Source organism: Palaemon carinicauda, chromosome 7 (assembly GCF_036898095.1).
Source record: "Palaemon carinicauda isolate YSFRI2023 chromosome 7, ASM3689809v2, whole genome shotgun sequence".
Taxonomy (NCBI): Eukaryota; Metazoa; Arthropoda; class Malacostraca; order Decapoda; family Palaemonidae; genus Palaemon; species Palaemon carinicauda.
The window spans coordinates 43,165,162-43,185,154 of NC_090731.1; the positions used below are offsets into that span (position 1 = coordinate 43,165,162).

A 19,993-nucleotide genomic window follows, 5' to 3' on the forward strand; every position below is an offset into this window, starting at 1 on the left:
GTAGGAAACCCTCGTTAAAACTTTATGGCTCGTCATCGGCTGCACCGAAGTAATTACCCCATGTAAATAGCTAGGTTTGTATCGTTAGGAAAAATACAAATTATCTACGAATTTGTCATTTTGTTAACAGTACTACGTACAAGGGAAGGTTTTAAAAGTCTGAATATACATGTTAAATAAATACGTAAATATGGTGTCACTACTTCGAGGATTTTCACCTATCGCGGTCGGGTCTGAAACCTATCTACCGCGATAAACGAGGGATCACTGTAATTTGTATTTTTCCTAACTTTACAAACTTTAGTTATTTATTAAGGGTTATACTTTCGGTGGAGCTGGAGTGATGAGCCATTAAATTTAGCGAGGGTTAACTACCCACACCGCTAGTTAGCGGGGGGTAGGGGGGGTAGCTAGCTACCACTCCCGCTCACACACCTGGGATATAGTTCACTTTGCTTGGAGGTAGGACTTCAAGGGGGATAGGGGTGGCGGGCAAGTTTGCATAAATAGCTAAGGTTTGTAAAGTTAGGAAAAATAAAAACTATCTACGAATTTGTCATGTATTTTGTGTCAGCATAGTGCGACGTTCTCGAGGGCAGAAGAACCGTCTCTTATGGTCTCTTCCCCATTGATGCTTAACAGCCCATAGGCTAGTGGCCTCCCTCGCTTATCCGAGTGCTGTGACCCGACTTCCGCCTTAGGGGACTCGTCGTGTGTGAATACTCCTTCATTCAGATGTTGATGCCGCTTGATCCCTGCGAGTTCATTGGAAGGAAGACTACTTATGGCGTACCGAGAGATGGACTTCGGTCTTGCTCCTCTTTGCCAGCGACACTGCTCTCCCTCATTACATGGGCAGCAGTAGATCCTTTGCCTATCGAGAAATACCTTTCCCACCCGCGAATTAGGCTGTTCTTCGAAGTGGTTCTTTTCCAGCTAATTAAATTTCATTTTAAATTTAAATAAATTGTTAATCTAACTTTTCTTCAGCACTTTTGATGACTCTCCTTCGGTCGGCGATGACAGCTGTTGAAGGGAGTGCTTATTCTCAACTTGTTCTTGTGCCCCTGGGGTGAGACATTTCCCATCAGCAGGTTAGGATGTTCCTTCCATAGGGTGTTTTTTTCATTCTCTTTGTTTTGAATCGGCGCTAGCTGCTGATGCAAGGAGCGTGAGAAATCAGATGATCCTGCTAGTCTCCACCTTCTTCGTCTGTGCCTGCAGCAGTTCTGTACTACCAGAACAGTGGCTGTTTAGAACTCCTTGGAGTTCTTTGGGTAACCCCTTCAGGGAAACTTAGAAACAAGCCTTGACTTTGTTTCTCAGGCAACACACTATGTCGGCTTTCAATTTGAGCTAGAGATTGTTGAGGGGAATCAAAGAGTGCTGCCTGGAGGTTTCCCTTCTGAAGGAAAGTCCCTCCACCAGTCTCTGTTCAGCAATCTTTTTGCTTGTGGGGAGAATTGCCGACAGTACCAGCGGATGTTGGTCGCCTTTTCCTATCCACGGAAGAAACTTCTTTCACCTCTTTGGTCACCCTTTCGGGCAATTCTTCCGGCAGGACTTGGATTCGTCCATTCTTTTCCACCGTGCTGACGTCTTTTCTTCAGGTAATCCCTTCGGGGGAACCCAAAGAACAAGCTTCGGCTTCATTCTCAGGCAACACTCGATGTCAACCTTCAATTTGAGCTAGAGTTCATTGAGGGGATGCAGAGGGGTGTCTGGAGGTTCCCCACCAGGTGTTGGAACTTTCCCTTCCGAGGGATAGTCCCTCTAATCTTCGGCAAACTTCCTCCTTGCAGGGAATTGGTAATAGGGCCAGCATAGGTTGGTCACCTTTCACCATCCACAGGAGAGTCTTCCTTCACCTGCTCAGTCTCTCCTTTGGGGGATTCCTCCAGTGGGAATTAGATTTGACCATTCCCTGCTCATCCTCTTCCTAAAGATACGAATTTGTAGCTATTTATAGAAATTGGCCCGCCATCACCTGTCCCGCAAGAACCTGCCTGCAATAAAAAGTGACGAAACATCACAGGTGTGTGTGTGACCAAGGTGGCAGGCTACCCTGCCTACCCCCTCTCTAACTAGCGTTAGGGTAGTTCCACCTCGTTTAAAAATCTTTATGGCTAGTCTTCCAGGTTTGCCAAAAAATAATCCCTATAAATAGCTACATATGTTTCTATCATTAGGAAAATTACAATTGTTCCGTAACCGAAATACAAACCACGCTATTTACATTGGGTTTACCTTTTAGCGCAGCTGAAATGGCGAGCCATTAGAATTTAACGAGGGTGTATTACCCCCGCGCTAGTTAGCGGGGGGGGGGGGGGGGGTAGGGGAGTGGTAGCTAGCTTACCCCCCCCCCCCTCACACACAGATGAATGCCCACTTTCACTTTTGGCTTGGACTGTGACAGACATCTCTGTCTTGGTCCTCTCTTGGCAGCCATTGTTTGTTTTGTCTTTACTTAATCGCTTACTTTTCTTTTACTCAATATATATGTAAACATGTTTTCATGTTTGTATATATATTTGAGTATAAAAATCAGTAAGTTTCCTTTTCAGAGTTGTGTGTGTAGTGTACGATATCTATGTGGAGTCCTCGGCAGTTAGGCCACCACGGCGTAATTTTATGGGTGGCGATCGAGTTTGACTTCGGTCTTTCTCTCTCTCTCTTGAGGTCGTTCACCCTTTTACTACGTGTTACTATGCCCTTGTAGCTTCCTTTCCGTGTGGGGGGGTTGCTACGCCGTACGTTTGTCTCAATTAGTTTATGAATCTAATTGTAGTTTTTAATTTTTCAGCTTGTAGAACGATTCCTTTCGGGGTTTTCGTTCTTTCTTTAGTGTTCATTCATTTTTAAATTATATAATTACATAGTTTCATAATTGTAATTGTTATAATTCTGTTTTGGTTACAGCTCTCCTTCCGTGAGTGTAAGTGGTTGTGAGGGCATGTGCCTGTTGTGTAATTCTTGTTTCCTTTCCCTCGGGATTCCTCTTCGGAGCCTTCCCAGGTGAATGAATGTGTACTAATGATTCTTGTTTTATTTTTTACAGTTACCGATCTAGTTCGTTTCTGTAATATGGCAACGGTGTGAACTGTCTTGTTGAGGCCTGGGGATTCGGCTGTTGCTGCCTCCCCCCTTGTATTTTCGTCAGGGGGTGTCTCCTTCTACTGGAAGTACTCCCGTGACGACGGACAGCTCTCCAGTTCATTTTAGAACTCTCAGGAGGCTTGCCTCCGTGGGCGGGTAACTTTCCTTCTGAGGGAAGTTTTTCCTGTCCAGGCTTGAGTTTTTCCCCTTTTGAGGGGTTCTTCTCTTGCCTTTTTTTTTTCGTGCGACTATGCTCTTGGTGCTGAGCGGTCGCACCTGCAGTTTCGCTCAAGGGGCTGGGCAACTGAAGGAGCCCCTCTTCGGAGGATTGCTCCTTTTAGGTCACTGGCTGACCAGTCTCTTCTACGAAGTGTTTCTCTTTCGTTCGCGAGAGAGTACACTCATAGAGACTCCTCTTTGGAGGATTCTTCTGCTGTTGTTGCTGTTGGCCTCCTTCGCCGTAAGGCTCACTGTCCGCCTCGTCGTAAGGGCCTCCCATCTCCCTATAAGGGTGCTAAGAGGCGCCTTTTTGAATCTCCATATGCAGCCTACAACTCCTTCTTCTTGATCTTCCGCCCCTGGTGCAGATGGACAGCAGTCTGACCTCGTCTTCCGACGGGCAACGGTCTTCCCGACGGACAACGGTCTTCCAACGGACAACGGTCTTCCAACGGACATCAGTCTCCCGGCGGACAGGCAACGGTCTTCCGATGGACATCTGTCTCCCGACGGACAACGTTCCCTTTGGGGCCAAGGGTTGCCTCCCACGGGGGTTCTTCCCTTGCGTGTCAGGGTTCCCCTGCGCGCCCTTCTGCTGTGTTCTCTCCTGCTCCTGCTCAGTGTTAGCGCACAGGCGCTCTCCTGCTCATCAGCGCTTCCTGATCGCTAACGCTCTCCTGTTCGCCAGCGCTCTCCTGTTCATCAACGCTCTCCTGTTCGTCAGCGCTCTCATGATGGTCATCCCTGCTGTTCCTGTTGGTTCCTGTTACGTGCCCTGTGCGCCCACGTTCGCCCTCGCGATCTAGAACTTCGGTTCAGGTCTGGGCCAAGGACTCTTCTTCTATGCACAGGCTTCCACGCGTTGCCTTCTGCTCGCCAGCGATCATCAGCTCGCCAGCGATCACCTGCTCGCCAGCGTTCACCTGCTCGCCAGCGCACACAGGCGATTTTAGTATCGCCTATTCAACAGCGTTCTACACGTCAGCGATCACCTGTCTCTCGGCGATCTCCGGATCGCCCACGTGTGTTACACCCGGCGCGCCAACGTTCTCCAACGCTTCTGAAGGAACATGGTCTGCCAGCTACTAGCTCGCCATCGCGCGATCGCCCACCTGCGCATGCTGCTCGCCATCGCGCGATCGCCCACCTGCGCATGCTGCTCGCCATATCGCGATCGCCCACCTGCGCATGCTGCTCGCCGTCGCGCGATCGCTCACCTGCGCATGCTGCTTGCCATCGCTCGCCAACGCGTCGACATGCCACAACGCGCCATCGCCAACCTGCGCGTCAGCGCTCACCAGCGGTCTTCCTCGCTCACACGGCAGCGCGTTTCCTCGCCATTGTCCTAACACTTGCGTTCAACGCCTCGGACTCGCGCTCGCGCTCATTCACCTGCCCACCCTCGCAACCGCTCGCCCGCGCGCCCGCGTGACCGTTCGTCTGCGCGCCCGCGCGCCCGTTCGCCTGCGTGCCCGCGCGGCCGTTCGCCTGCGCGCCCGCGTGGACGTACGCCTGCGCGGCTGTTCGCCTGCGCGCCCGCGTGGACGTACGCCTGCGCGGCCGTTCGCCTTCGCGGCCGTTCGCCTGCGCGGCCGTTCGCCTGCGCGGCCGTTCGCCTGCGCGGCCGTTCGCCTGCGCGCCCGCGCGGCCGCTCGCATGCGCGGCCGCTCGCATGCGCGGCCGCTCGCATGCGCGGCCGCTCGCCTGCGCGGCCGCTCGCCTGCGCGCTCGCGCGGCTGCGCGCCCGCGTGGCCGTTCTCCTGCGCGTCCGTTCTCCTGTGCGGCCGTTCTCCTGCGCGGCCGTTCTCCTGCGCGGCCGTTCTCCTGCGCGGCCGTTCTCCTGCGCGGCCGTTCGCAGGCCGTTCGCCTGCGCGCCCGCGCGGCCGCTCGGTGTTCCTTCGCGCGAACCGACGGTGTTCCGTCGCGCGAACCGACGGTGTTCCGTCGCGTGAACCGACGGTGTTCCGTCGCCCGAACCGACGGTGTTCCGTCGCGCGAACCGACGGTGTTCCGTCGCCCGAACCGACGGTGTTCCGTCGCGCGAACCGACGGTGTTCCGTCGCCCGAACCGACGGTGTTCCGTCGCCCGAACCGACGGTGTTCCGTCGCCCGAACCGACGGTGTTCCGTCGCCCGAACCGACGGTGTTCCGTCGCCCGAACCGACGGTGTTCCGTCGCCCGAACCGACGGTGTTCCGTCGCTCGAACCGACAGTGTTTTTTCGCACGAACGTTGGCTTAATTCTTGCAGTATCCATTGGTCGTCTATGGGTTATCACTCGCCGACCACCAGCTCTCGCCCTTCCTACCACGCTCGCCCTCCTTCTGCGCCCCTTCGCTCACCTTTGCTTGCGTTCCGGCGTGACCGCGCATGGGCGCTTCCACGTTCGCCCACGCGCAAATGTTTGAATTACCATCGCGCGAGCTCCAGGGCGATTGCGACCACGATTCCCATTGGGGTTTTCGCAGCATGGCCAGCCTGGCGAGTTCTTCTGGAGCGTATTTCCAGAACACGGCCTCACCCCGTAAACGCAGAGCATGGCACTTGCAAGAATAGGAAGAAACTTCAGGGAGGTCTGAGCAACACTCCTCTTTCCAGAACCTGGGTTAGCCCTTCCCCGTCATTCCCTGGAAGGATTTTTGGCTGGGGGCTTTCCGTTCGAAATTTCTCCATCGGCCAAGGGGTGACTGCTTACCCCTTCCTCTGGGGGCTTACCAGGTCTTTTCCCTCCTCGGTTACGGCCCGAGGTTTGGTTCAAGGAAGCTACAGGAAGATCATGGGTACTTTCCTCCTCTCGGGCTCAGGCACCGTGGCCTTTCGTCGTTAAGTATCTAACTTGCGGACAAGCTCGATGTTGTACCATCTGGACGCGCTGACTGAGGGCTTCCTTCGGGTGTCTCATCTGTGGAGGTCGACAACCTCAGACACCCTTCCATCCTTGAGAAGAGTTTGTTTGTGCCCAAGGACAGAGACTTAGACAGCGGTTGTGTGGAGGAAATCGACTTCCGTTTTCACTCCTCCAAGGCTCTTTCTTCCAGACTCTGCAGAGCTCCAGCACCTTTTTCTTTCAACCACGTCGGCCTAAGTTATCGGCTACGACAACTGAGATAAGGTGTCCAATTGCGGGTCCTAAAAGGAGCGGCAGAGTTCACGAACTCTAGGATTGCAGGTTTCTCGTTGGGAGGATGCTTAAGGTTAGTCATCCGGATGACAGCTTCCCGATGCCCATTCCCGCACGATCTCTGTGATCAGCCAAGGATATCGCGCCTGAAGTCTCTGTCAGCGAATTCAGTGTCTCTGAACCTCTATGCCATAGCGTCGGCAAGAGTTGCCCGGTTGGGCAGAATGATCCATACCTTAGGCGAAGGTCCTCCATAGGATCATCGACGGCTTCACCCCCGGCTTCTTCAGTCGATCCTTTCTTGTAAGGAAGGATCTGAGAGGGGAGTTCCGTAGTTGACCTCTCAGCCCTGATCAAGTTTGTCGAACAAACTTCGGCCAGTGTAGAACAGCAGAATCGATCAGACTGGTAACGAGGCGACAGGACTCCTTAACCCTGGATCGGAAGGATGGGGTACTTTCAGTTTCCAATCACCATCACATTTTCCATCTTCCAGGGAGCTCGTGGAATTCAGCCTAGACTGCAAGTATTCCTGCTTATGATTGCAGTGTGGCTATGCCGCCGTGGCATAGCAGGTTTTTTTTCCCCAGAGAACTCTCCCTGCTTTCTTCATGGCCGCTCAGGTGCAGGCTTCCGCCTCCTTTGCTTTTTGGAAGGCTGGGTCAACTCCGGTAGGCTCGGGTTCGACCTTCTTCAGTGCCGGGACAAGCTTCCGGATGCTTACCATGAGTGTGGGTTCATGGTATTTTGCTTGGAGCCTTCTCTTCTTCTGCCTCAACATCTGGAGTACAGTGAACCCTCGCTACTTCGCGGTTCGACCATCGCGGATTCACCACTTCGCGGATTTTTTTTCATAACCCATGTATATACATATATCACGGATTTTCCAGAAATATCGAAAATACCGCGATGTGACCGATGGTGCGAGATTGGAGAAAGTAAGGAAAATTGAATCGTGATTGATTTTCAATATAAATGAAACTTTGAGGAGCAACAAAGATATCATTTGTTAGAGAGATAGAGAGAGGTAAGGAATGGGAGGTAGTGAAAAGTAGCCCACAGAGAGAGAGAGAGGTAGAGGTAGAGAGAGAGAGAGAGAGAGAGAGAGAGAGAGAGAGAGAGAGAGAGAGAGGAGAGAGAGAGAAAGAGAGAGAGAGAGAGAGAGAGGGGGTGGGTGGGTTTAAATGTAATAAACAAAAAAATTTGATAGGTTATAACACAGTGCTTATGTAATATCAACTGTATACTGTAGACGGTTTGAATAAGTTAAGAAATGGTATAAATGATACTTTGTTAGTGTATTCATACACACTCGAGAGCGGCAGCTAGATGACAGCTGATCTAATCACAGCCAAAAGTAAAAAAAAAAAAGAAGTCAACAATACTCGATTTTTAAAACAAACCCGAAATTTAAAAACAAAAGTACACGCTTCTTAATGTGCAATTAACTATTTAAAGAGTGGCAATTTTTCTAGAATAAAATGATATTTCCCAAAAAATAGTGGTTTGCTGATGAAATCGGATGCCGTATTTTTAGCTATGATTGAAATGGATGTAGACTCGGCCTAATTATTTAGTTTCGTATTTAATTGACACTAAGAAAACTAATTTTAGTTTCTTCATCTAAATGTAAGTATTGTATAACACGAAGAGAGGAGAGAGAGAGAGAGAGAGAGAGAGAGAGAGAGAGAGAGAGAGAGAGAGAGAGAGAGAGAGAGAGAGAGAATCAGCTGTTGTACTCAAATGGCGTGTTTTTGTTTCGTGAGAATTTCATCGCCACGACTTTAACAACAACATACTGTACTGAACTTTACAGTATTATACAGACTACTGTAATATGATAAAGTAAAATATTGTAATCTATTTTATATGAAATGGGGCTATTTTTTTTTGTTTAAAATTTACATTTACGTATGTAAAACAACTCTCTCTCTCTCTCTCCTCTCTCTCTCTCTCTCTCTCTCTCTCTCTCTCTCTCTCTCTCTCTCTCTCTCTCTCTCTTCTCTCTCTCTCTCTCCTCTCGTAGATTGTTTTCCGGCTTTGCTACGTATGTATGATTTTATATAGATACGGTAAATAATATTTGTAATAACATATTTTATTAAAGCTTTTACTGTAATATCATTATTTATCACTTTCATCATGCGCATTAAATTCCTTAGTTTGTTTACTGAGCGTACTTTATGACGCCGTCGTTTCAGGCGGCGTCATAAAGAAAAAATTTCCTTTGGAAGTCCTAAGAAAAATTAAGTAAAACATTAGTAATAACCAAATCAACATACTGTACTGAATAATCAATATAATCGATGCAGAAACTAACCTATACACAGATGTGTAAATGCGTTTGTTTCTTCATTATAATCAGAGATAAACGTAAACAAAACATTGGTTGCCATTTTTTATCATGCTTTTTGGCGTGTTTAGGAAACGCATGATATAAAGTCGCCCTTAATATTTGTGCCTGTTTTAGTTTAGGGTACGTTAGTACATGCATTAAGTGTTCTGTACATTAAAGGGTAGTTTGTTAACAGTACTACGTACAAGGGAAGGTTTTAAAAGTCTGAATATTCATGTTAAATAAATAGGTAAATATGTTGTCACTACTTCGCGGATTTTCACCTATCGCGGCCCGGGTCTGGAACCTATCTACCGCGATAAACGAGGGTTCACTGTATCTGGCCATGATATTGAGTCAATGGCCTTACCACATTGGAAACCCCGATTCTCGTCCGTCCAGCGAGGTTAAGCAACGTCGGTTCTGGTCGGTACTTGGATGGGTGACCACCTGGGGACGCCAGATTCTGTGGCCACATCCTCCGAGCCTTCCTTTCAGTTGACTGTGGCAAGACTGAGGACAGTCGCAGAACCTGTTCTCAGTCAAGCAGAGCTTTCAGCCCTACCTTGGAACGTTTCCTAGTTCTCCTTTCCTCATTGACCCGTCTATAGTCCGAACGGTCGCCTCAGGATAAGTTCCATGTGGGGCGGTCCAAGTTCCGGTGGTTTCAGGCAACATTTAACCGGACTTCCTGGCCCCTATGGGACCAGCGGAACTATTAGACCTGCAATGGGTGTTGACCTATGGAACCTCTTGATGGTAGTGGATATTCTCGTCCTTTCCCCACATTCTTGATGCTGTTCTCGGACTCGTCAAAGGAAAGGGGGGGGGGGCCATGTTCCGGTCCAGGCCTATGGTCAAGACCTGAAGGATACCTCTCCATCATTCAGGCAGGCTTAGGGGCCGTAATCTGGCCCCTCTACAGATCCTACAGCTCATGTCGAGTCGCTCTGTGCGCGTCGACTTCATGATTCTTGCGTGTTCTAACCAGCAGGGGACGCATTTTCACACCTTCACATCTTGCAGTAGAGATACCGGGATGATTGAGATACTCTCAATACCACCATCGGCTCTCTCATTCCAGGCAGAGGAATGTTCTCTCCGACTATCCGAGCAGAGCCTCGTAGAGAGAGTGTACCTGGGGGTCTTTGACCTTGAGTAACCAGCAAGTCCTGGTCTGGGGGACCTGATCGCGACAGCTTGGAACCTCAAGCTTCCGCTGTTTTTCCCCCCAGTCTCAGACCCCGAGACTCTGGCAAGATGCATTCCGGTGATGGTGGGACAACTTTGACGCCTGCGTCTTCCCTCCTTTTTGTCTGTGGACAATGGGTCTCAACAAGACCAGGTTGTCTGTCAACCTTTCAATGGGAGAGCTCCACTGGGACTATGCGCAGAACGGTTTCTGGACACTCTGCTTCCCCTGACGGAACTCCCGGGAGAGCTTCTCCCACGGCGCAGACTACTCAAACAACCACACTGCAACATCTCTCCCGAACCGGGGCGTCGCTTCGGCTTCATGCCTGGAGACGCTACGCCTCCTCCTCAAGAAGAGACAACCCGCTACAGTCGCGGTATGGAGGTCGCGTCATCTGCGATAGTCATCCGCTGGGGTCTTCCAGGCAAAGTGAAGAGTCTTCGGTGGTTGGTGCCGTGGGAGATATACCTCTTCCCTTGAGGCCTCTTCTCCAGCAATAACGGTCTTATTGCCTTTCGGCGGGAGGAAACTCCTTTCCGCTCGGAAGACCTCCAACTTCGAGCATGGCTCGGACTTTTTAGTCCCTTAAGAGATCTTCTCAAGACCCTTTACGACAGGCCTCGGATTGTATTCCGCCTTGGGTCTCCTGCTCACTCTGGCCACGGCCAGTGTGTAAGCAATCTTCTTGGTCTCGTACGACTCCGCCCTTTCTAAGGAAGAGGGGAAGGCAACATTCAGGTTCGCTCTTGAGTTGTTGGCTAGACTCAGAATCTGGGGGGTCCCGGCCCTTCGGTCCAATTCCTTCAAGATTTCGAGTCTCCATTCTGTATCTGATGTCCCAAGACCTTCTCTTTCTTGCCAGTAAAGGAATCGAGAGGTTAGCTTTGGGAACAGCTGCAGTTTGTCCTCAGTTGCAGCCGATTTGGGAGCACAAGGAGGACACGGGGGAGAGTCACCAGTATACCTCTTCAGCCCGGACTCAAGGACATTCATCTCGACCTGTCTCCAGACCCTCCCCCCTCACGTCGCCCTACAGCACGATGTTGGATACATCGCAACGTCCCTCGCCTTCGAGTAATTCTGTGTGACGCAGGTGCTACAAGCTGGAGTCTGGAAGCGTCTAATGACTTTCGCAGCCCGCTTCCTGCAGGGCGTGACCCACAGGAGTCTCGATACGTTTTCTATCGCTCTGTGGTGGCTACACAATAGCTGGTCTAACCTCAGGCTCCTTTTTGGACAGGTAGCAGAAGGTTGAGGGCATTGTTATCAGGTTTTAGTCTGCATAAACGAAAGAAGTATGTCTGGCCCTTATTTCTTTCTTCATCATCCCCTCTACGGGGAAGCAGCATCCTGGTCTCTGCATAGCTGACCTCAAACCTCTGCAGGTAAACCATGCTTCCTTGTGTTCCGAGTATTGAGTCAATACTGTCGCGTCCCCCATACCCTGACGAGGTGGTATTGGGAACGTCCTAACCCAGAGTTCCTTCTGGAACTCCAGGTCAACTGCCTAGGACAGGTCACACTTCTTCCTTCACACACAAGCTTATGTAGGCCACACGGTTCCTTGCGGAGCAAGGAACTTGTGTGGTGCAGGGACTCCTTTTTCTCGAGTGCGACTCACTCGGATTTTGAGTCCCCTGGTAAAGCCAAAGCCAGTATGGCTGGGGACTTTCCACCCTACATAAGGGGTAAGTCACCCAATGTAAATAGTGTGGTTTGTATTTCGGTTACGGAACAAATGACAAATTTGAAGATAATTTGTATTTTTCCTAACCATACAAACCTTAGCTATTTACATATATTTGCCCGCCATCCCTGTCCCCCAAGACAAGTCCTACCTCTAAGTGAAAGTGGGCATTCATCTGTGTGTGAGGGGGGGGGAAGGGTAGCTAGCTACCACTCCCCTACCCCCCCCCCCCTAATATTCAGCTGCGCTAAAAGGTAAACCCAATGTAAATAGCTAAGGTTTGTATGGTTAGGAAAAATACAAATTATCTTTGAATTTGTCATATTATTTCCAAATTTCTCATTTTTTGCTTATTGCTGCTACGAATGACCTTCGCAGGAGCTATTCTGTATGGATAAAACTAAATTAAGGAACAATGTTTGGCGGATCTGAAACTAGCCAAGATCTATTCACAAATATGGTCAGTTGCCTTTGTCTCTGATGCATCTTTCATCTGCTTTGTGTCATGCCCCATGTAGGTTCTTTGAAGTTGTCCGATCTCCTGAGCAAAAATTGTTTGAAAATTAGTTTGATCACCAAGGTATCACTGTATTCTTCCTTTGCTTAAAGGTAGAATGCATGAAATTATTAGATACATGGCTTCAGCTCCTAATTTCATAGCAAAATATTTCCCCAGAAAAGTTGAAGTCATGTATACCTGATTATCTTGTATTTCAAGGTTGATTTCTCAAGCAGTCCCTAATTGTTTACCTCTACTCACCTTCAAGTAAATGTGAGAATCATCCCAATGAATGTTAGGTAAGACTAATTTATGTAAATGACTTTTAAAATGAAATCGATTACTCCATTTGATCCTACCCTCCTCCCCATATCCAGTGAGGAGGAAGCATTAATGATGATTTACAGTAAGAAAACTACAAATGGCTTCACATAGGGATGCATGGTTGTTATTAAAAATGGCAGGTGGCTAGTCCTACAAATACACTTCTCATCATCTTATTTTTTTTCTTAGTTTTTAACCAAAGCTGTTGAGCAAGTATTAAAATAATAAATTCTATTTACAAAATTCTGTTTTTTAGCATTTTTAGAACTTTATGTTTTGATGAATCCAAAAATCTTACAGAACATATTTTTTCCAGCTGATGATACTTACTCTGAAGATCGGAGTGATATTGACCAAAATTCTGGGACTTCTTTTGTATACAACCCCTACAGAAACTTATCCATAGAAAAACAGAGACAACGGCTACCAGTTTTCACTTCGAGAAATCATATTCTGTACCTCATCGAAAAAAATCAAACTACCATTGTTGTTGGTGAAACTGGGTCTGGAAAAAGTACCCAAATACCACAGGTAAGTGATCTGTTGGTTTTTTAATAACTTTTTCTTAAGCTGGTGAGAATTCAAAGATATTGTGATGCATCTGTATATAATTTACAATAATTCCTTCTCCTACTTTACTAGGCTAGAATTTTTAATACCGAAGGTACAAGTACTTGAAGAAAAATTCTTAATTAGACTCAGAGATATGGCGAGAATGTAAAGATATTATGAAGCATCTTCATATAATTCATATAATTCTTTCTCATACTTCAGCTGGGTAGAGTTTTTTTATATGTGAGGTACAAGTATTTGCAGAAAAGTTCTTAATTACGGACTCAACGATAAGGTTTAATCATTTCAGTACTTAAGAGAATCAGGATGGACAGCGGATGGTATCATCGGCATAGCAGAGCCACGTCGTGTTGCTTGCACGACTTTGGCAGAGAGGGTAGCCGAAGAATGCAATGTTATATTGGGAAAAGAAGTCGGTTACTCGATACGTTTTGATGAGTGCACGACACCGGGAGTAACCAAAATCAAATACATGACAGAGGGATTATTGGTACGAGAAATGATGGCTGACCCCTTGTTAAGACAGGTTAGTAAGGCTTCATATAGGTGTTTATAAACTTAAGTGTATTTATTCCTGCTTGTAATGCAAACGATTGACTTTTAACATGAATATGAATTCAACAAAGCTAGAATGGCCATTAAGCTTTTGATGAGATTAACACTGTTGCTGACTGGGATGGTATACTGATGGACTTCCCTGTGTCCTGCTGTTTGCTGTTTTAATGTTTTTTCTTCTTCTCTTTATTGTTTTTAAACATCTGACTTAGCCGGTAGTTACATATATAGCTTACGTCCCTGACGTCACAGCAGAAATTTCTAAACTCACGCCAATTGCCGATTGGGTAGCCAGGTGTACCACTTGCGCGCCCCTTGCAAGGTATTGTACCTGGAACTATTCCATGATTCCTCAGATCTTCCCTGGCGCCGCAACCGGCGAAATCGTTGGATATTTCTATTTACCTGATTTATTGCTGTTTACTTTGGTGATGTACATTAATTTGGTTTTGACTCTTGCTTGTTTGGATTTTCTTTTGGATACTCTTGAATTACTTTTGGATTTTGATATTTTGACCCTTTCTTGTTGATCTCTCTCTTAATAATATTCAAAATGGCCACCCCTCATTTAACTTTTAGATTGTGTGTGAGTTGGTGTAAGACCCGATTAGCTAAGGCCTCCATTGATCCCCACTTGATCTGCATTAAATGCAGAGGTAAAGTATGTTAGTTGGGCGATCATTGTGACGAATGCATTCTTTTACCTGAGAGTGAGTGGCTAGAGTTTGACCGCTATACTCGTAAACTAGAGAGAGATAGGCTGAGACGAAGTTCTTCTCGTTCTTCCAGAGACTTTTCCTCTTCCCATGTCACCGAACCTAACCCTTCCCCTGTAGTGGTGGTTTCAGATCCCACTACTGTTACTGCTAATGAGCCTACGCTAAAGGAAATAATGGTGGCTATTCAAGCTCTGGGCGCGAGGGTTGAATCGCTCGCTGCGGATAGAACGCAATTGATGTCCCATGTGAAACAGTTAAAATGTGACAGTGCTAAAAGTGCAGTGAATATATTTAGTGGTGTGGAGGGTGCGCCTGCTCGGGCTTGTCGTTCTCCTTGTCTTAGACCTCATCCAAGCTCCCCAACCCCTGGGAGAAGGAATATTGAACGACGAAAGGAAACGAGAGGCTTTAGCTCCCGAGCAGACGTCCCCTCAAGCATGCCTTTTGACGTTTCCCAGAATGCTCGCCCTTACCATAGGAAAGTTGAGGTAGCAGTGGTTTCATCATCCTCGGATGACGCGGTACCTAAAAGAGGCTGACGTCAAGCTTCCAGACCTCTTAAGAGGAAAATGGACAAAGTCGACCAGCGTCTTACTATGACACCACAGGCTCCTGGTTGTAGCCATTAAAGCAGTCCAGAGCGTTTTCCTTCTTCCGAAGAGAGCTTTCCTGCCAAACGTCCTTCAAGGATGTCAGTTTCTGTCAAGAAATGTCCAGCTCTTACAGTTGCTGGTCAGTTGTCTGAACGGGGCATGACCTCAGTTCATGCTCCTCCTCCGCCGTCAGACTGGTTATCGCCCTCTGGACGCTCTGAACGTTCTTTGAGCGGCGTGGATAACGAACTCGTGATAGACGTAGCGTCTCCTGTATCACAACGAGTCGACCCAAATTTTAATTTGCTACAAGATATGTAACAGAGACTCTCTTCGTTCATGCAAATCTATCAATCTAAGGACAATAAGAGAGTAGCATGCCTGGATCCTGAACGTCAGGAAGCTTCTCTTCTGGATACCAAGCGGCGTAAGGCTTTTAGTTGAGAGGTTCTTGGCGACGAACGCCTTTACATTTCTCTCGTTAAATGTCGTGAGTCTGTTCCTCATAAGGAAAGCGTACATAATCTTGACCCCGAACGTCATGCAACCAAAAGTGACACCAGGCGTCAAGCAGCCAGACGTGACATTGAGTGTCAAGCGGCCAGACGTGATGTCGAGCGTTCAGTAGAGAGGAGCACCGAGCGTCCTCCTAAACATGACGTTGAATGTCTAGCAGAATGTGATCTCGAGTGTCCAGCAAAATGTGATGTTGAGCGTTCAGCTAGACGTGACGTCCAGCGTCCTACAGAGCGAGGCGCCGAGCGTCCTACTAAGCGTGACATTGTGCGTCCTGCAGGACGTGATCTCGAGCGTCCAGCAAAACGTGATGTCGAGCGTCCAGCTAGACGTGACGTCGAGCATCCTACAGAGAAAGGCGCCGAGCGTCCTACTAAGCGTGACGTTGAGAGTCCTGCTGGACGTGATCTCCAGCGTCCAGCTAGATGTGACGTCGAGCGTCCAGCTAGATGTGACGTCGAGCGTCCAGCAAGTCAGGATGTCGTACGTCCAGCGAGACCTGATGTCGAGCGGCAAGCAGCCAGACGTGACGTCGAGCGTCGAGCAGTACACGGCGTCGAGTGTCAAGCAGGACGCGACGTCGAGCGTCTTACAGAGCGTGACATCAAGAGTACTGTAGATCTACTTTACGTGATGTTGGGAGTCAAGAAATGAAGCATGACATTGAACATGAGAGCCTCGGACTTTGTGATGACACTAGTCTAATTGTTTGTCGAGATCAAAAACGCTTTAGTTCCGATCTCTTTGATAGCGAGCGTTTTACCGAGCGTCAAGCGTTAGATCAACAAGACGACAGTCGTGATGATCTGGGGTCTCTTAATGCCAGAAGTCAGGACCTTAATGAAGCGTATCCTGATAAGCACAACGTCGCTACTTCTGTTAGGGCCTTGTCAGAGGAAGACATCGATGGTCACCTTTCCCCTGTTGAATTGTTTGAGGAGTTATCAGAAGGAGAAGATTCTAAGTCTTTTCAGCCTTCAGTAGATCTTAAGAAACTCATGAAAGTTTTTAATGATGAGTTTCCAGATTCTTTTGTGCCCGTTCGCCACCCTCAGAATTCACGCTTGGGAAGGCGTCGAAGAAGTCTCTCTTTACCAACATGGTTCTGTCACGGTTATCAAAGAGAGCTCTAAGGATGATGGGAGACAGGATGGAGTCTAGGAAGGACCAAGGAAAGGCAGGTTTTGCTTTTCTTCCGACTAGACTGGCATCGAGATCTAGTATCTGGTATGAGACGGGAGAAGTTCTCGGCTTGGGAGTTCCTGCCTCTGCCCAAGGAGATTTCTCAAGCCTAGTAGATGCTCCCCGTCAGTCGGCCATGTGGAAGACCAAGATTCTCTGGTCTACTTCAGAATTGGATCATCATCTCAAAGGCGTCTTTAGAGCCTTCGAGGTATTTAATTTCCTCGACTGGACTCTGGGAGCCTTGGGGAAGAAGGTTTCTGCCCTTAAAGATGGTGACACTACTAATCTAATCCACATCATGTCCTGTATGGGTAAAGCATTACAAGAAGGTTCTAATGAGTTGGCAGCGCTTTTCTCAGCAGGGATTCTGAAGAAAAGAGCTCAGTTGTGTTCGTTTCTGTCTCTTGGGGTTACTCCATTTCAGAAATTGGAACTGCTATATGCTAAATGCACCTCTGTCTTCCTCTCTGTTTCCACAGGAATTGATTAGAGAGATTTCAGCCGCATTAACCCAGAAGGCCACTCAAGATTTGGTTTCAAAAACGGCAAGAAAGGTTTTACCATCCTCCTTCTCTAGCCGCAAACCAAAAGAAGAAACGCCATTCCCTAAATTTTCTCAGCCCTTTCGAAGGAAAACTTCCAGCAGGGGTAGCTCCAGGCCTGATGGAAGGAGAGCAAAGAGGAGAGGATTCAGAACAGGCCGAAGCAGAGTCTGACTGCTTTCGCCTTCAGGCAGTAGGAGCCAGACTACACAACTTCTGGCGAGATTGGGAGAGGAGAGGAGCAGACCTTTGGTCAGTACAACTTCTGAAGGAGGGTTACAAAATCCCTTTTCTAGGGAAACCTCCTTTAGCTTTAGTTCCAGTAGATCTCTCTCCCAGATACAGAGAGGAGTCAAAGAGGCAAGCTTTACAACTCCAAGTGTCTCTCTTGGAGAAGGGAACCATAGAGAGGGTGCGGGACTTGAGGTCACCAGCCTTCTACAACCGATTGTTTCTGGTTCCCAAGAACTCGAGGGGATGGCGTCCAGTCCTGGACGTAAGTGCGTTCAACACGTTTGTCCAGAAGATGAAGTTCTCTATAGAGACATCAAAGTCAGTCCTTGCAGCAGTAAGAAAGGGCGACTGGATGATCTCATTAGACCTCCAGGACGCTTACTTTCACATCCCTATTCATCCAAGCTTCAAGCATTATCTGAGGTTCGTTTTCAAGGAGGAAGTGTTTCAGTTTCAAGCCCTGTGTTTCGGTCTCAGCCCCCCCCCTCAAATTTTTACGAAACTAATGCTCAATGTAGCAAGAATTCTACACTCCAGAGGCATCAGAGCCTCCCTGTATCTACTGTAGATGATTGGCTTCTCAGAGCTCATACCTACGATTGCTGCCTGAAGGATCTTCAGATAACTTTGAGACTAACTGAAGAATTGGGTCTTCTTGTCAACAGGGACAAATCTCTTCTGACACCATCACAAGAGATACTTTATTTGGGGATGGTGATTCAGAGTCGAGTTTTTCGGGCTTTTCCGTCTCCCTTAAAGACTGAGCAAGCCATCTTTAAACTGCTATCTTTTCTAAAGAAGCAGAAGTGTTCTGCAAGGAAGTGGATGAGTCTGTTGGGAACCCTCTCCTCGTTGGAACAGTTTGTTTCCTTAGGAAGGCTGAATCTTCGTCCTCTCCAATGCCACCTCAATCTTCATTGGAACAAGGAGAAAGATTTAGAGACGATGTGCATTCCCATTACAGAATCCATAAGAAGTTACCTTCAGTGGTGGAACGATCCGGACAAGTTTCAAGAAGGTCACCCCTTAGAACAGAAGAACCCAGACCTTGTGTTGTGTTCCGACACCTTGGACTCGGGGTGGGGCTCAACTCTGGGCAAGTTGGAAGTTTCGGGGTTGTGGACAGAGGATCAGAAGAGCTTCCACATCAACCAAAAGGAACTGTTAGCAGTCCTTTTGGCCCTCAGAAGCTTCGAAGGGTCAATTTTGAACAAAGTGGTGCAGGTCAATGCCGACAACACTGCAGCATTGGCTTACATTGCCAAGCAAGGCGGAACCCACTCGATGTCCCTTTACGAGACTGCGAGGAATCTTCTCATCTGGGCAAGGGAAAGGAATATAATCCTGGTAACAAGGTTTATTCAGGGGGAGAAGAATGTGATGGCAGACAGCCTCAGCAGGAGAGGTCAAGTTCTGTCCACAGAATGGACACTTCATCAAGAAGTCTGCAAGAACTTGTGGGGACTTTGGGGTCGTCCTTGCATAGACCTATTCGCGACCTCATATCCTTATGTTTGGTGATTTTTTTTTTCATGATGCATTCAATTATTTTCGGTTTATGGTAAACCAATTATTTTTCCAGGATTTTGCACAAACATTTTGTGTTTTTGTTTATGGCGGAAACAAAATTCTGTGTTCGGTACAAAAGGGCTAGAGACTTATTGCTCCCCAGTGCCAGATCTCGAAGCAGTCCACATAGATGCTTTCCTGGATGTGTACGTTTTTCCACCGTTCAAAGTTCTTTACAAAGTAATACAAAAGTTTGTGTCACACGAAGTGACCAGAAGGACTCTAGTGGCCCCCTTTTGGCCCTCAAGGGAATGGTTCACAGAGGTACTTGAATGGATGGTGGACACTCCAAGAAGCCTTCCATTAAGGGTAGATTTACTCAGACAACCCCACTTGGAAAGGTACCATCAAAGTCTCCAAAATCTTCCTCCATCTAACTGCCTTCAGACTATCGAAAAACTCACAAGAGCTAGAGGTTTTTCGAAGGAGGCAGCTAGGGCTATTGCAAAAGCAAGGACTTCGACCATCAGGGTTTATCAATCCAAGTACAGTGGAACCTCTACACACGAACGTATCTACATCCGAATTTTCCAACATCCGAAGTAAAATTCGAGCAAATTTTTTACTCTACACCCAAATTTTATTTCGACACACGAAGTAAACATTACGCCATTGAGCGTCGAGTGCTCAGTTCTCTGTTCTTGTGTGTATCGTGTGGTTCTCCTCTGTTTGGTCTGTTATTAACAGTGCTTATTTTCTTCCTTTTCTCACATTTCCTTTTTGATTTTACCTAAAATCATGGTGCCTAAGCCAAGTTTCAGTACAGGAAGAAGGCAATTCTTTCATTAGAATTGAAGCAAGAAATTATAGAAAAACATGAGAGCAGTGTGCATGTGAGTAATACTGTATGGCTAAACAATATGGCCGGAATAGGCCTATGATCTCGAGGATCATCAAGCTGAAGGCAGCCATTAAAGCAAATAACCATCGAAGGGGATCACCATTATTACAAGACATCTTAGCAATACCCTGGAAGAGATAGAACGCCTTTTGTTGATAGGGATAAAGGACAAAGAGATTGTTGGCAACGAT

At 47.6% G+C, this 19,993-nt stretch overlaps 1 protein-coding gene across 1 annotated transcript in view; it reads left to right on the forward strand.

Moving 5' to 3' along the window:
• Positions 1-19,993, forward strand: part of LOC137643564 (probable ATP-dependent RNA helicase DHX35) — a 219,407-nt gene that overhangs the window by 95,892 nt on the left and 103,522 nt on the right. The window contains exons 3-4 of the mRNA XM_068376297.1: positions 12,792-13,006; positions 13,338-13,574. Of these exons, the coding sequence (XP_068232398.1) occupies positions 12,792-13,006; positions 13,338-13,574 (452 nt within the window). The remainder of the gene's footprint in view (positions 1-12,791; positions 13,007-13,337; positions 13,575-19,993) is intronic.